The 16312-nt window shown below is 43.1% G+C and overlaps 1 protein-coding gene across 3 annotated transcripts in view; it reads right to left on the reverse strand.

The window, feature by feature from the left end:
• Window positions 1-16312, reverse strand: part of NOL8 (nucleolar protein 8) — a 52837-nt gene that overhangs the window by 20333 nt on the left and 16192 nt on the right. For all 3 annotated transcript variants that reach the window (XM_015559823.1, XM_006757400.2, XM_015559824.1), the window contains exons 6-12: window positions 10733-10801; window positions 6967-8826; window positions 5295-5408; window positions 4681-4803; window positions 4310-4400; window positions 1270-1408; window positions 530-607 (exon numbers count right to left, since the gene is read on the reverse strand). In XM_015559823.1, coding sequence (XP_015415309.1) covers window positions 530-607; window positions 1270-1408; window positions 4310-4400; window positions 4681-4803; window positions 5295-5408; window positions 6967-8826; window positions 10733-10801 — 2474 coding nt within the window. The remainder of the gene's footprint in view (window positions 1-529; window positions 608-1269; window positions 1409-4309; window positions 4401-4680; window positions 4804-5294; window positions 5409-6966; window positions 8827-10732; window positions 10802-16312) is intronic.

Genomic DNA, 16312 nt, shown 5'->3' on the forward strand with positions numbered 1-16312 from the left:
CACTGTAGACACAGCAGATTCTCACAGCCAATTGGCCTGGAGGTCAATTCCTCCCAGTGATACCTACAATAATCAAGGCTTAACTACAAGAAGCCCACAAAGGGGTGCACCAAGAGTGTCCACCTCAGGTAATTGGGGAGGCTGAGCCACTGGGCCGTATAGGACACCTACCACAGAAAGCCACTCTATCAACACAGAATCCTAGCCTTCAAAACTGTGAGAAAATACTTTTTGTGGTTTTAAGCTACCAAGTTTGTGGTAATCTGTTACAGCAGCTACAAGAAACTGATGTGCATAGGAGGCATCATGCTAGAGCAGGAGCACACATTATCCTTCACATGCATGACATTCCTGTGCCCAAGGTAAGGCTCTCTCCGCCACACTGATAACTCCAGTCCTTTTTCTCCCCTGGTCTTAAACTAAACACAGTGGAGACCAATGGATGCGATATTCATTACTATTGACTTTTCTCTTTGTTTGCAGTGAGATTACTTCACATAAACCTGCTACTAAAAGGAGCTTGACTTACCTTTCTTTTGGTTTATCATCTCTCTTTTTTTCATAATTGGCATGGTCATGCCTTGTTGGATCATAGTGTATGATGTCCCTATGTAAAAAAAAGGAGTGATAAGTTGGAAGAGATAAATCAGAAAACAAATGCAAAAAGTTAATAGCAAATTATAATTCAACACCAGAGCCATTCCACTTTTTGAGCAAGACAATGCTATACGATATCAAAGAAAAATCTCATTAAAAATAATATTTTAAATTATTACTTTTAAGTTTCCCTGGACCTTTCTGTTAATATTAAACATTATTTTAAACATACTAAAATATATAGAGATAAAATGACACACTATTAGGGTCTGCATAAAATATTTCAGTGGGTAAATCAAGGGAAAGTGAGTAAAGGCAGAGAAAAGAAAGCTGGTCATATGTTGGTAATACAGAGGCTGGTATACACGGATTTCATTACACTAGTTTCTCTAAATTACATGTTTAAAATTATCCACGAGAAAGAATTGTATTGATAACACTTAATGGAAGCAATGCTGCTATGATATCTAAGAGCATAGGCATAGGAATTATTTTAGATTAATTCCTTAAAATTGAATCACTGGGTCAAAGGCAGGTATATTTTTAAAGGTCTGATACATCCTGCCACAGGTCACCTCAGCAAGTTTAAAATGGCCTCGTTTTAAACTGAGTTCAGGAAGGCATTTGTAGCAAAGAAAAAAAAGGTGGAATGGGATAGGACATAAACCGTACTTAAATTTCTTAGCAGGTACTGATCCTTTGCTTGTAGAATTGCTTAAGTTGGTTTGCAAAATACTCTGCACAATATTTAAGGCTTTCAACTTTTCTGCAGCGAGCTCTTCTTTCTCAGTAGTTTTCTTTTCGTTTACCTCTTAAAGGGAAACGGATAATTAGTGATCTCTTGGCAAATATAACTTGAGGAGTCTCACTCATCAAATACTTATCAATCACCTAAACACATTAAGATAGGCAGAAAAAAAAGTGAAAACTCATTTTGCTAATAATCTCCCTATCCCCAAGACCCTCAACGCCACAGTGTACTCAGGAGTTACATGGCCAGCAAACAAAAATTCTCACTTTTATTTGTAATTATAAAAACTGAATCTGTATTTAATGGTTTTCATTGGCACATGTAAGTTTTTAAGGTAAAGACTGACAACTGTATAGAAAGATACCAATTACAAAACTAAAGTTATTCCAGACTGAGTTATTAACATTTTAAACTGTAACCCAAATTACACCTAAAAGTGAAAGATGGCGATTCTACCGACGAATATATTTCAGTAGACAGCTGTGCCAGCTTTTGATACAGTCATCAATACTGCAGGAAGAGAGCCCAAGGTCCATATGCACAGGGCATCATGGAAGGAGATAGCTGCTACCCTCAGTTACAGAAAAAGACACTTATCAGGGAGGAAAGTTAAGCAGCTACTTTGGATTACAGATATAAGCCTTAACCCTTTGCGGTCCAATTTTATTTTTGGAAATCAAACAGTCTGGTCCAAATTAATTGACAGGCTTGAATGTTGAACTGGTTTGCAGTGTCAACCTCAGCCTTGATGTTGGACCTGCTCCTAGCGCCTGGTCTGTCTAGTCAGCCTCCACATTGGACCGAAAAGGGTTAAAGACCCTTTCAACTTTTTACAGGATATAAACCAAAACAGAAACTAAAACAACACACTGATTTGAAAAAATTATTAAGAGAGATGTCCCAAAACTTTCTAAGGGTTCCACGGAGGTATAGATCATGTTCAAATAAATCAAGAAATGCTTTATAAGCCAGGCAAAGTGTAAGGACAGACACAGTGACGGGAGGAGCATGTGGCAGGTAGGGGAAGACAAAATAAACACCTATTTTTAAAAGTACAAAGTTTTATGCTGCATTAGATTGAACCATATGAAACTACTAATTCGACAGCTTTTGACTTTGAAAATGGCAATTTCAATTTTAACCTAATAATGACCACTAGACAGTAGAACACGAAAGGGTGTTTGTAGGCTGGCCGTACTGCCTGCTTGCAGGACAGTATTTGCAATTCACTGAAAATGAGCCTCAAAAGTAGGGAGGAAAACACAAGGACATGTGTCCGCATGCCTTAGGAATGGAGTGCCATCAACAGTGACAGCAGTGTCTGGAGGAGCTGAGAGAGAAACTGAAGTTGGGACTTTAATTTTCACATGGGCCCAGGAATGTCTGTGAGAACGATCCATCAGGCACCGAGAAAAGAAGGCATGGGACTCCGTAGAGCAATCAGAATCAAAGATGGAAATTACCCATATAAGAGAAGGCTAGAGCAACAAGAACTTACAGAAACCTGGGAAGAGCCTACACCTGGAGGCGAAAGGAACATTAGTTACCAATGGAAGAAGAAAAACACCGGGAAGTTGTGGTATAATGGAGAGCAAAGCAAAGAGAACATTTCACCAGTGACAAATGCTGCAGGTCAGCTGAAGAGGCTGAAGCTGGAGAAAATGCCACTCCATTTCGTGAACTGGTAATTCCCAGCTTTTGAGGGAGCACTTAACAGAAGAGCTGTAAAGAGACAGACTAAAGTGGCAGAAGGTAAGGAAGTAACCCCTCTGTGCAGCTTCTAAATGTAGGCTACTCCCAAGGTTCTGTCCATTCCTGTGTTCAACATGGGATTTTGAGTGAGAAGCTCTGAAGCGTAAGTTGTGTGGACCCTGAAGAATTTAATCTTTGAACTCTGGTTCCTGGAAATGTACAACACATAACAATCACCTCAAAGAACTGAAGTACTCAAATCAGACTGTTTTTTCAATAGCCAACTGGTCCTATGTAATTTATTTTTTTCAAGTTTAGAACTAAAATCTTGGGAGTGGCAACCTGAAAATTGGCAGGGTTAAAGGAATGGCATCTTGGACCTATGAGATCTTTTTCTGTAGAAAGAGAAATGGAGCTACAAGAAAGGGAAGATGAAGAAGTCTGTGAGAAAGGGGGGTAGCGGGATGTATGAATGAGGAATTCAGATGCAGTTTAGGTTAACTCAAGAAGGAAGGAAAGCCGAAACTGGTTTGGCTCAGTGGATATTTCTGGCTCTCTATCTCTCTCCCTTCCTCTCTGTGAAAGTTCAATAAAATATATTTAAAAAAAAAAAAGAAGGAAGGAAATAGGGAAGGTGTAAAGAAAGAAGTTCTGTGACTACAGAGGGGACAGGGAGCTCACTCGAGGACAGAAGTAGGTCTTCTAGAGAAAGTTTAGAACCACTGCTATGGAAGACGCTAAAGGATGTAAAAGAGTAGAATTTGGGTGCTTCTGATAGCATCATTACTGCTAGATACATCCAAGTAGACACATCCCCAATAAAGACACATCCACGTAGAATGGCATTCAATAGCACATTCCTTTTAAAATACCTGCACCCAGCACACACATCAGGGAAGAATACTCTTTCAGAGTCAAGTGTGACTTAACTGTCTTTCATGACCTCACCTGGACCTCCAATTCTACTGCCAGACAGGGACCTCACCTCTTCCCTTGTGCGAGAGATGGCACAGAGAAAGACCGTGCCTCTGGTGGATGCCATCTATTCCCCTTTTCTAGCAGCTTCAAGTAATTTAAATTTTCTAAATAAACTAATATGTGCAAACGAACTCAAGGACTACTGAACAAGCTGTGCACTGGATAATAAGCTTCGTAAATCACTGTTTTGGGATGTAGAGCTTCTCCAGTGTTAAGCAAAAGCTAGACCAGATGACTTCTTAGGGGGTCCCAACTCTGACATCAGCACTGTTCAGACAACGAGGCTTTTACCTTCCCGTTCCTCTTCACTGTCACTTTCTAGAAATCGGGAGTCCATGCGGAATCTGTCATCAGTGCCAAAGTGAGACTGCAAATTCATGAGCTACCAAGACAAACACATATACAATTATAGCCATAGTCCCCAGAAACCACTTCTAAAAAAGATGTTCCAGGTGCCCGCCCCAAATCTGAAATGACAATGTATGTTTGCATAACTTCACCTATCCATGATCCAGTCAGAATGGTTGTGGGGGATTTACTCCCAAAACAAAGTTAAAAACTGGAGTGTGGGTCAAAGTCTTCCTCCATTTGCCTAGATTTAAGGACTATGTCAAGAAAGTAAGAACATATTGCAAGTTTTAGCATTTTCATTCTTTACTAACCTTCTGTCCAGCTCTACCCTCGAACTGAGGCTTGATTCTGAACCTATTCCTGTCCTCTTCAGGGTCTGACTCCTCCTCACTGCTGCTGCCAAACAGCGTTCCGGATGCCCGGCTCAGGACCTCCTGTGACAGGTGAAGGCAGAAATGTGTATTCAAAGCGAAGGCAGTCAGTCAGTGTTTCCTTCATTCTGCAACCTCCCCTCACATTTAAGAACCAACAACCCAGATGGCTCTCCCAGGAAAGGGTGGTGATGGTTAGGATAGAATCTCCTGACTCAGTGAGATCTACGTGGCCTTTCAGGCCAAGCAGAGGCTCCCAATGCAGCCCGAACAGGGGTGTGGGCGGGGAAGGACGGCAGTTGTTATAAATGTGGGAATGATTTCTATGGGATTTCACTAATATTGATGCCACTGTGCAGGTAATGTGGAGGTGATGTTCACGTGGGAGAAAATCGCCACGGTCCCTGTAGTCTGTGTGTGTGACCAGGGAGCCCTGGCTTTCCCTGTGGCTCCAGAGGATTTCATGTTGAGCCTGGCAGTTGTGTGCAGGTCTTGGTCTGCAAATGGATCTGCAGAAATAGAGCAGTGCCCACAAAGACACCCTGAACTCTTACTTTTACTGGTTTCTCTACCAGCTGGCTCTGCTCCCGAATGGACGTCTCCTCTGTTTCAATTTCACTGTCAGAACCAAAGATGATGTGTGTTGGCTTGTCCTCTGGAGGACCATCCTAGAGTGGTCATCAAAGGCATTATAAAAGACATCCCTCAGCCCCATTCCCTGCCAAGTCTACTTCCCACCCTTTTCTTATCCAGTGAATGCCATCATCCAATTATTTTCCCAAGATGGACACTTATGACTTCTCTTCCTTTGCATATCCAGCTGATCAAAGTCCCATCAATTAGGCCTTCTAGGTATCTTTCCAATCTACTTCCATGGTTACTGCCTTGGTTCTGGCTCATGACCTTCCCAAAGGCTGTCCCAGGTTCCAGATTTGCCTCACTTGATTTCTTGATCATGGCCTGAATAACTTTCTCCAAACTGAGCTTGGCAAACTATTTCTGTAAAGGGGCACAAAGGATCTGTGGTCTGTCTTGTATTCTTTTTGAGAAAATGCTTTAAAAATGTAAAAACCATTCTTAGCTTGGAGGCTGTACCAAGATAGGCTGTGGGCTGCATGGCCTATGAGCTATAGTTTGCCAATTTCTGTTCCAATATAGACATAATCAATCTTCATCCCTTTGTTTAAAGTTATTCAGTCTTTTCACAGCCTTAAGAATAAAGTCCAGCCCGGCTGGCTTGTCTCAGTGGTTGAGTGTCGACCTATGAACCAGGAAGTCATGGTTCGATTCCCGGTCAGGGCACATGCTCGGGTTGCAGGATTGATCCCCAGTGTGGGGTGTGCAGGAGGCAGCTGATCAATGTTTCTCATCATTCATGTTTCTACCTCTCTCTCCCCTCTTCTCTTAAATCAATTAAAAAAAAAAAAGAAAAGAAAAAATAAAGTCCCAGCCCTGCAGACTCTTCACTGTCCCTATTTACCTCTCTCGTCTTATTTCTTGCCACCTCATACTTCAAACATTTCAGTCACACACATTCCCTTTTGTATAAATTGCTGCCTCTTCATGAAATGCCTTTCCTCTCCCTTCCCACCCTTTTACCTCTGCCCAATCGGTGTTTACTGTTCTCACTAGCCTCAGTTTAGGCTGAGGAAACCCCCTATTCCCATCCCCCTGACCCACTTGGTGCCCCCCCACGGTGCTGCCAGGGCACATGGGCATACTCTCTCTGGACCTTGGAACTCAAATGTCACCTTCTGCATACCACACTAAGAGCCAATACCTGAGGCAGGAACCATGTTTCTTGACCTCATTCTATAAATCTAGTACTTACAGTGAAGGCCTAGAACTTCATAGGTACTTAACAGATGTTGGAAGAATGAATAAAGGTTCATTACAGTAAATCGTGGCAAGACATAAATCACTTGGGAGGTGACTTATATGTAAACTCGGACATATTAGGATATATTACTTAACTATACCAGTTGTAATTCCTACAGGAAACTATGAAAAAAATTGATAAAGACAAATTAAAAGGGGTTTTTATAAATAGATTAATCTCACTTTCATTGGAATATACTAAATATTCATGGTGATAAAGGCTTCCAACTCAAGGACAAAGGAAATGAAACTGGTGTGTGCCAAGATACTGACCTCTAAAGGGGCATGCCTACCTTCATGGGAAGAAAAGGATGCAATTTTAGAGTTCTTGTTAAACCACAGACTCACCAAATTGGCCAGGGCATTATGAACCAGCTTCTTTTGCACTTCTTTTGCTTTCTGCCTTGCCTCTAAAGCTGACAAACGCTTCTGATTATCTTCAGCATGCTTATCCTTAGCAAAAACATCGGATGAACTATTAAGAGAAAATGGGAAGTCAGTTTTGCTTCCCTGAGTGTTCATCCTGGAGACCTCTGGGGAATTCTCAGGAACCATGTGGCTGGTTAGATCAGGCCTCTTTTCAGAGTCCTCTCCTGTCTTTGTGGTCCCGTGGCAACAGTCTTCATCAAAGCCTCTCAGGGAGGTTTCTGCACCAAGCCTTACAGGCTTCTTATCTTTCAATGGCAACAAACTAGAAATAGGATTTCTACTTCCCTTTTCTGAACTGCTAGGGGACTGCACTTTGTGATTCTGGGTCTTAAAAGTAAACTGTCTCTTTTGAGGTTGGATATAGTTTGGGTCATCTGCTTTCTTTGCACCTTGGAAAGGAGTCAGTTTGCTTGACGAGCCATTCGAATACGGCAAGCCCTTTTCCAAGGACATGCTAGTGGGATCCTCAAGCTTCAAGGAATGCTCATTTTTATTAATATTGCTAGAGGCAACATTCTCTTTCAAGGACTTTTTCACTGGCTGCTTTCCATAGAGACAGCCTACTCCCTTGAATGCCTGGAATTTTAGCTTTAAGTTGTTTTCCTTTGGTTTCTGTTTTCCAGGGGTATTCTCTTCTCCTTCTAAAAGGGAAGCCACAATCTCTTCAGGATAAATACATTGTCGACTTCCGTGGAGGCCACCAGAAGACCCATGGCTCTTCGAGGCTCTGTTACACTTGGAGGTGGTTTCCCAGCCACCACTCTCAGAATCTTCCTTTGGAGCCTTCAGGTCACTGCCAGCCAAATGTCCCAAATCAGCTAAAGAGAGAGTCACGTGGAGACAGTTTTTCATCATGGCGTTATACTTACCTTCCTCAGACTCGGCGGATTCTGACAGAGAATCAGCATCTTCACTGTTACTGGAGTTGGACAAGGACTTAAAGCTAAGCTGCTTTACTCCATGACTTAAGGCTAGTTCCACATTGGTTTTGCTTTTTTGTACTTTAGTGCAATGATCAGAAAGCTCACACTTTTTTCTATTTTTCAAAGAACTTTTCTTGTGTATAGGCTGTTCCATTTGTGGAAATCCTGTACTCTTTTTAACCTTACCAACATTTTTTTTCATTGCAGTGTCATCTGTATCTCCTGAATCATTGTTGCAATCACTTCCCACATTATCTTCATTATCAAAACAAGAGACATTTTTGTTGCCTAAACCTGTTAAAGAACAAAGTTTGTGAACATCTGATTTGAAATCATCCCTTACAATTTCAAAGGAATCATATTCATTTATTGAGGACCATGTAGTTCTCTCTAAGTCTTCCTCTCTTGCGATCATTAGTCTTAATTCATCTTCAGAATCGATATCATCCTCAGAGATGCTATTTTTGTTCCCAGTGTTTTCCAAGCCAGAAGTCTGAAGAAACACACTTTTAAGTTTCTGACTATCAGAATCAGGTAATTGGGGTGATTTAAGAGTAACAGGATCATTAGGTATTTCTTGTGTGGTCTGTTGCTGTGGTAAATGTGGATTCTCCATTATTACCCTCCCGGGTCTTGGTCTCAAAGTCAGAGACAAAGTGGAACTCTGATCCTTCTGCACTTTTATTATCTTCTTGGGAGGGCTGAAAAAGTCAGAAAAATTTCCTTGCCGTTTCTTACTCATAGGATCATTCCCTCCTTCCAATTCCCAAGTGAGATTGGATATAGGAATGGCATTTGTAAAATCCTCCCCTATTTTTTTTAAGTTGTGGCAGTATTTTGATGGATCATACTTTATGTTTCCTTAAGTCAAGGAACAAAAACAAAGGCACTAGGTTTTAAGAAAACCTGTCAATCTGGTGAAGCAAAAGGAATAATGTTTAATCTTTTTTAAAAATTTATTTTTATTGTTGAGGATATTACAGATGTCCCCCGTTTCTCCCCCACCCTTTGATCCCTTCCACCCACTCGTGCCCCATCCTCCGCCTTCACTGCACAATACTGTTTAATCTTACCCTCAGTTTCCTATCCAACAAAATGAGAATTTCACTAGGCTACCTCAGGTTCTCTGGAATTGAGAGTTCTATCCAGAATTATCAAAAGCACCATCAATATTAATCAGCAGAATATATACTTGTATGTAGACACCACAGCAAAGTCACTCAAATTAGATTCTAGATACAGAGTACCAAAGACTGTTTTCTGTAAATCCGAGAAACCCATCTACGGAGCTGATGCTATAAAGCAGAGAACAGAGGAGTACCCAGAGGGGCACAGCTAGACACCACATGTCCTCGGGTCTCAAATCCCTTTGGCTTTCCTGCCTTCTCAGTACTCTTTCTGATTCTAGCTATCCGAGCTTTGACTCTCTCAGCTCAATAACCTCCATTTACATCTCTTTTCTCTGCAGGGCATTTTGTAGGTCTTTATTAGAAAGATAATAACTCTTTACCAGGATGTGTTTTGTGGCTAACATCATCAAGAAGGATTCTAGTTAATGTCAACATGCTGTGATGACACTTGGCATTTGCCAATTTCCTAACACATATAAACAGGCAATAAATAAGTGGCTTTAAGTTATCACCGCTGAAAAGCTTCTTTGTTCATTTAGTAACTACTGAACACATACCAAGTATGTGAGGCCTTCAATAAAGTGTCCATGGCCTCTCAGCTTCACACTTCTCTTCAGAATCTGACTCTTTGCTGTTAGTGGCTACCATTGGTAGGAAGCAAGAAGGGAAAGAGGAAGAAGGACCTACCATTTCTCTGGGTTTAGTGCTCTGGCAGGGAAGGCTCCAGCAACGAGGACATGCCTTTCTGCTGCCCTAAGCTCAGGGAGGTGGCCATTTCCTATCAGTCACCTCTAGGCCATCTGTTAGTTCCAGAACCTCCCTTCTCTGGGTTTAGTGCTCTGGCAGGGAAGGCTCCAGCAACGAGGACATGCCTTTCTGCTGCCCTAAGCTCAGGGAGGTGGCCATTTCCTATCAGTCACCTCTAGGCCATCTGTTAGTTCCCAGCTCCCTCAGCACATTTTAAACACACTGGACGCACGCACGACATCCCCTCTGAATGAAAGACTCGCATTAGAACAGGTAAAGATACACAAGTGCACCTCTGCCCAGAAGTTCTTAACACTAGAAATTCAAAGTCTTAACAATCTGACCTCATTTCCTCAAAGGAACAGGCGTATCTGAATTTGCGAATTCTGGGCGCCACACTACTTCTCCACCCACCATTCTCATGTTTATCTACATATTTCAATCTACTATTTTCCTCTTTCCTGAACTCCTCCTTCCCATCACATTTCCAGGAATGTGAAACCTCCTGCACTTCCTCTAAAGCCTTCTTTGACAATGGCCCTATGTCCATTGCCCCACTTTAGATCTTTCAGCAAAGGCTTTGAATCCATGTCAAGTGAGAGAAAGGCATATAAATTAATAAGTGAAAAGCTTCTTTGACAATCATCATTTGTATCACTTAATCATATAAAACCTCATTATATTCTCTAATTATTATCTTAATTATTCCATTCATGCAGGTAGTAAGGTCTTACCTTGCCTGGAAGTTGGGAACATAAAACTGTTAAACATCTAAAGATCTCCTGACAGAGGTAGTGAAATTCTAAAGACAGGAAGTAAACTTTGGTAATTAGCCAAAACTGTGCTAAATAATAATTACTCTGGAAACCCAATTGCAAAGGATATTTTACGTTTATGTTGATTCTTTAGATGAAGAACAGGTAAGACTCTTCCAAATTTACTTACAACCCAATTCTGAAAAAAATAAAAAAACACATATTTATTATATATGTCACAAATGAAAAAGATTAACCACATTTCACAGATATAACTTTTAAAAAATCCTCACATGAACATATGTTTATTGATTTTAGAGAGAAGAGGAGGGAGAAAGGAAAAGAACGAGAAAGAGGGAGAGAGAAACATGGATCGGTTGTCTCCGGTATGTGCCCTGACTAGGAATCAAACCTGTAATCTTTTGATGTATGGGATGACACTCCACCAACTGAGCCACCCAACTAAGGCCACAAATATAACTTAAAAAAAAAATTTAAAATCACGGTCTGCCATGATTACTGGTGGGTTTAGTTTTCTGATAATGAAATGAGTTCGCAAAACAAACAAAAAAAAAAGTATGTGAAGAGAGAAAAGCAAAAGAAGGACAATTGGGGCTTGTAGGATGCTACACAACATGAGAGGTCTTACCCTTGAAGTTACAAGAAGTTGGACAGCCATAATTCAAAACAGGATTCCCTGTTCAACACACAAACAGCTTCCAGGGATGCACGCACTGAGACATCTAAAGGTGGGCATAGCAGAGTGAGCAGGCAAAGAGGGAAGAGGGGTGAAGGACAGAAACAAGAGCGGCCGATGCAGTCTGCTGCTCACTGCAACACAATGGACAGGACAGCCGCGAAGGGTTGGGGTGACACCTCTCATAGATATAATGAAGGGACAGAGGCAGCAATGGCCCTGAATGGCTGGTACCCGCTGAGGCTGAGCCCCGGGTGATGGTCAGAGAAGTGTACAAAGGACAGCAGTGCTCCACAAGCTGCCAACACAGAAAAGGAAAGCAGCAGTCACGGGAACCCCTCCCCTCATACTCCTGCGGCCTACCAAGTATTAACACCCCCCTCTCCCCCCCGCAGATCATGAAAAGGCAAAAGCAACATTCAATCTAAGTGGTCTGTACACACTATGACTTAACCCACTAGAAAGAACAGAGCCTCAGACGTGTGAAGCCACTTCTGCTCGCCGACCCCTCACCTGCCCATCATGGTGTAGCCTGGCAGAGTCAGCTGAGACAGCCAAGACAGCAGAGTGGCTGGCAGCTTCTGAATACGGGAGAGTGGCACTGGGAGGCATAGACCAGGAGACCCATAGCCTGTCACACACCATCATGGGAGTGGTGCCTTCAAACTAAGGAGACTGGGTCATTAAAAGGATGCCCACCTCCTTGGAGAATATGGGACAATTTCCATGACTGAGGAGACACTAACCCAGAGATCGAGGAAGCCCCAGTAGTGCAGGTAAGACAAAAAACAAAACCTTGTGCTCCAGCGCCACCTACTGGAAAATAAAAGAAAGACCTCTACTTATCAATACAGTGGGGCCTTGACTTACGAGTGTCCCAACTAATGAGTTTTTCGAGATACTAGCTGTCTCTCGGCCGATTTTTTGCTTTGAGTTGTGAGCTAAAATTCGGGTTATGAGCCAGTTTCAGATACCCCACTGCTAGTTGGCACAGCGAACGTCACAGTGAACACCACAACATCAGCCCAGCATCACATGTCTCACTTGTTCACTGTTGATTTGACATACGAGTAATTTGAGTTACGAGCTCCGTCACGGAATGAATTAAACTCGTAAGTCAAGGCCCCACTATATGCTAAGCCATAAGTTTCAACTGGTGTGCTGCAAGAACTTAAAACATGCAATGCCTGACTATTTTAGTCAGGGGCACTGACCTTTTTACCCTACACTGTCAAATATAAAAATGACAACAGCCAATACAACAGCAGCTGTCCAGTGTAAAATGCCTTGTCTTAAGCCATAAATATAATATAATAAGACCATATAATAGAGTTGCATTTTGTTGGCCATCCTACCTAATAAAAGAGAAACATGGTAATTGGTGTACGACCGCTACCCTTCCCATTGGCTAATCAGCGAGATATGCAAATTAACTGCCAGCCAAGATGGCGGCCGGCAGCCAGGCAGCTTGAAACTAACCTGAGGCTTGCTTGCTTCAGTGACGGAGGAAACCAACGTTCCCTGCCAGCCGCTGCAGGCCTCTGACCTGCAACTCTAAGCAACTATGTAACAAATATAGAAGCTAAACAAAACCCCAGAGCCGAAACCGGTTTGGCTCAGTGGATAGAGCGTCGGCTTGCGGACTGAGAGGTCCCAGGTTTGATTCTGGTCAAGGGCATGTGCCTGGGTTGTGGGCACATCCCTGGTGGAGGATGTGCGGGAGGTGGCTGATCGATGTTTCTCTCTCATCGATGTTTCTGACTCTCTATCTCTCTCCCTTCCTCTCTGTTAAAAATTAATAAAATATATTAAAAAAAAAACACACAAAAACCCCCCAGAAACCTGCTTTAGTCCGCCGGGCTTCAGCCAGCAGGATCGCAACATTTTAAGCAAAGGCCAGAAACCTACTCTCAGCAGTGGAGGCCTAAGAGCTGGAGCCAAGCCTCAAAGCTAAAGCTGGCCCAGAATAAGAAAAAGAAAAAAGAAAAAAAAGGATCGGTTGGGAGCTTCAGGCACCCCCAGCCTGAAAACAGCCCTCAGCCCCTCACCCAGACTGGCCAGGCACCCCAGTGGGGACCCCCACCCTGAAGGGTGTGTGACCAGCTGCAAACAGCCGTCATCCCCTCACCCAGGCTGGCCAGGAACCCCAGTGGGGACTCCCACCCTGATCCAGGACACCCTTCAGGGCAAACCGGCCGGCACACACCCGTGCACCAGGCCTCTACCCTATATAGTAAAAGGGTAATATGCCTCTCAGCACCGGGATCACCGTGACAGGGGGCAGCGCCCAAACCCCCTGATTGCCCTGCGGCTCTGTGTGTGACAGGGTGCGGCGCCCCCACCTCCCTACCCCATGGGTCCTGCCCTGAGTGTGAGAGTGACGGCGCCCCAACCCCCTGATCGGCCCTGCTCTGTGGGTGATAGAGGGCGGCGCCCCAACCCCCTGATTGGCCCTGCTCTGTGCGTGACAGGGGGTGGAGCCACAACCTCCCCATTGACCCTGCCTTGAGTCTGACAGAGGGTGGTGCCCCAACCCCCCAATTGGCCCTTCCCTGAGCATGACTGAGGGTGGAATCTCAACCTCCCGATCGCCCTGCTCTGTGTATGACAGGGGGCGGCGCCCCAACTCCCCAATCGGCCCTGCTCTGAGCCCGACTAGGGGCTGCTCCTAGAGCTTGGGCCTGCCCTCGAAGAGGTTTGGCTTCTCCGCTGCAGCCAGAGTGGAGAAGCCAAGCCTTGCTGCTGTGGCCGGACCAAAGGCCTGGGTCCTGGGTGCCGTAGGAAAACCAGTGCCGGGAGCCAGGGGGAAGGAAGGCCTATTGCACGAATCTTCATGCAACGGGCCTCTAGTATCGTATAATAAAGTAACATCTGATTGGTTAATTCTTGGTACCAGAAATCCTTATATATAGAAGTACAGACACCAGATTTTTAAAAAAGTCACTTTGGAGCAAAAAGGTAATTATTATTATTATTTTTTTGTAAATCAATCTTAATTTTGCCAATTTTTTTGGTGAGACTGGCAAAATATGTATATATTTTGGTGTGCCACAGAAGTTTAATAATTAGTTTATGTGTGACATGGGATGAAAAAAGTTGAAAATTGATGTGCTAAACAGTAGAGTAAAACACTTAACAGAAAAGAGGTTTAATTCTCACAAATGCCCAGACAGAGAGAAATAATGCATCAAGCACAATAAATAACCAATGTAACAAAGAAGTTCAGAAAGAAAATAAAAAATACCCAGAAAATAAACTTAAAGACATGGTAGACAGTGATAAAAATGACAGAAAATTCAAGAAAACAGTTCTAGAAGTATTCACTCAGATATAAGCAAATTCAAAAAAACAATGAAACTAGCTTAGGAATAGAATCAATGAATAAAAGGAGTACTTTATAAAAAAAAATGGAAAGTTTAAACAAGAACCAAACAGACATTTTGGATTTGAAGAAATCAATAGAAGAGATGAAGAATGAACTAGCAAACATAGGAAAGAGAGCAGACTAGATGGTAGAAAGAATTAGTAAAACTGAAGACAGAAATTTAGAAATGTCTCAGGTGGAAGAATAGAGATCTGAGAGTAGAAAGATTAAAGACTCCATGAAAACTATCTGACCCTACTAGAGTAATATAAGAATAATGGGTTTGGCCGTAGCCGGTTTGGCTTGGTGGATAGAGCGTCAGCCTGTGGACTGAAGGGTCCCAGGTTCGATTCTGGTCAAGGGCATGTACCTCGGTTGTGAGCACATCCCCTACGGATGTGCAGGAGGAAGGTGATTGATGTTTCTCTCTCATCGGTGTTTCTAACTCTCTACCTCTCTCCCTTCCTCTGTACAAAAATCAATAAAATATATTAAAAATAAATAAATAAAAAGAAAAGTCAGAGGAGCCCTGGCCGTGCGGCCCCGTTGGCTGGAGCACGGTCCTGCACGCTGAAAGGTCGCGAGTTCAGTTCCCACCCAGGTCGCAGGTTCGACCCCTAGTCCAGGTGAGTACAAGGCGCGATGGACCAAGGTTTCTCTCTCTCATGGATATTTCTGAAAAAAAAGAATAACGGGTTTGCCTGGCCAGTGTGGCTCAGTGGTTGAGCATTGACCTATGAACCAGGAGGGTACAGTTCTATTCCTGGTCAAGGCACATGCCCAGATTGCAGGCTGGATCCCCAATGCAGGACACATGCAGGAGGAAGTTGATCAATGATTCTCTCACATCAATGATGTTTTTATTTCTCTCTCCCTGTCCCTTCCTCTCTGAAATCAATAAAAAAAAAAGAGAGAGAGAAGGGGAGAAGGTAACAGAGAGCTTATTCAAACAAAATGTTGAGATGTTTTCACACATAAGGAAAGAGCTGGACACTTGATCTAAGAAGCTTACACCTAGATATAACACCTACTTATATCAACCCAAAAAATTCTTCTGAAAGGCACATTATATTAAAGTTGTCAAAAATTGCCTTGGCCGGTGTGCCAAGTTGTCCAGTATGCTCCAAAAAGTGGTGGGTTCGATTCCAAGTCAGGGCACATACCCAGGTTGCAGCTTTGATGCGGTTGGGGTATGTTCGGGAGACAACCAATTGATGTTTCGTTCTCATACCAATGTTTCTTCCTTTCTCTCTTTCTCTCAATATTTAAAAAAAACTGTCAAAAATCAATGAAAAAGAAAAAATCCTCAAGGTTGTCAGGGTAAAGAAGACAGTAACCTATGAAATAAAGCCCATTAGATTACCATCATATTTTTCAGCGGGAACACTATAAGCTAGGAGAGAGCGGAATCAAATATTCAAAAAATGTAAAAAGAGACATCACTATTAAGAATAGGATATCTTGCCGAAACCGGTTTGGCTCAGTGGATGGAGCGTCGGCCTGCGGACTGAGGGGTCCCGGGTTCGGTTCCGGTCAGGGGCATGTGCCTGGGTTGTGGGCGCGTCCCCAGTGGGAGATGTGCAGGAGGCAGCTGGTCGGTGTTTCTCTCTCATCGATGTTTCTGGCTCTCTATCTCTCTCCCTTCCTCT

Source organism: Myotis davidii, unplaced genomic scaffold, assembly GCF_000327345.1.
Source record: "Myotis davidii unplaced genomic scaffold, ASM32734v1 scaffold315, whole genome shotgun sequence".
Lineage (NCBI taxonomy): Eukaryota > Metazoa > Chordata > Mammalia > Chiroptera > Vespertilionidae > Myotis > Myotis davidii.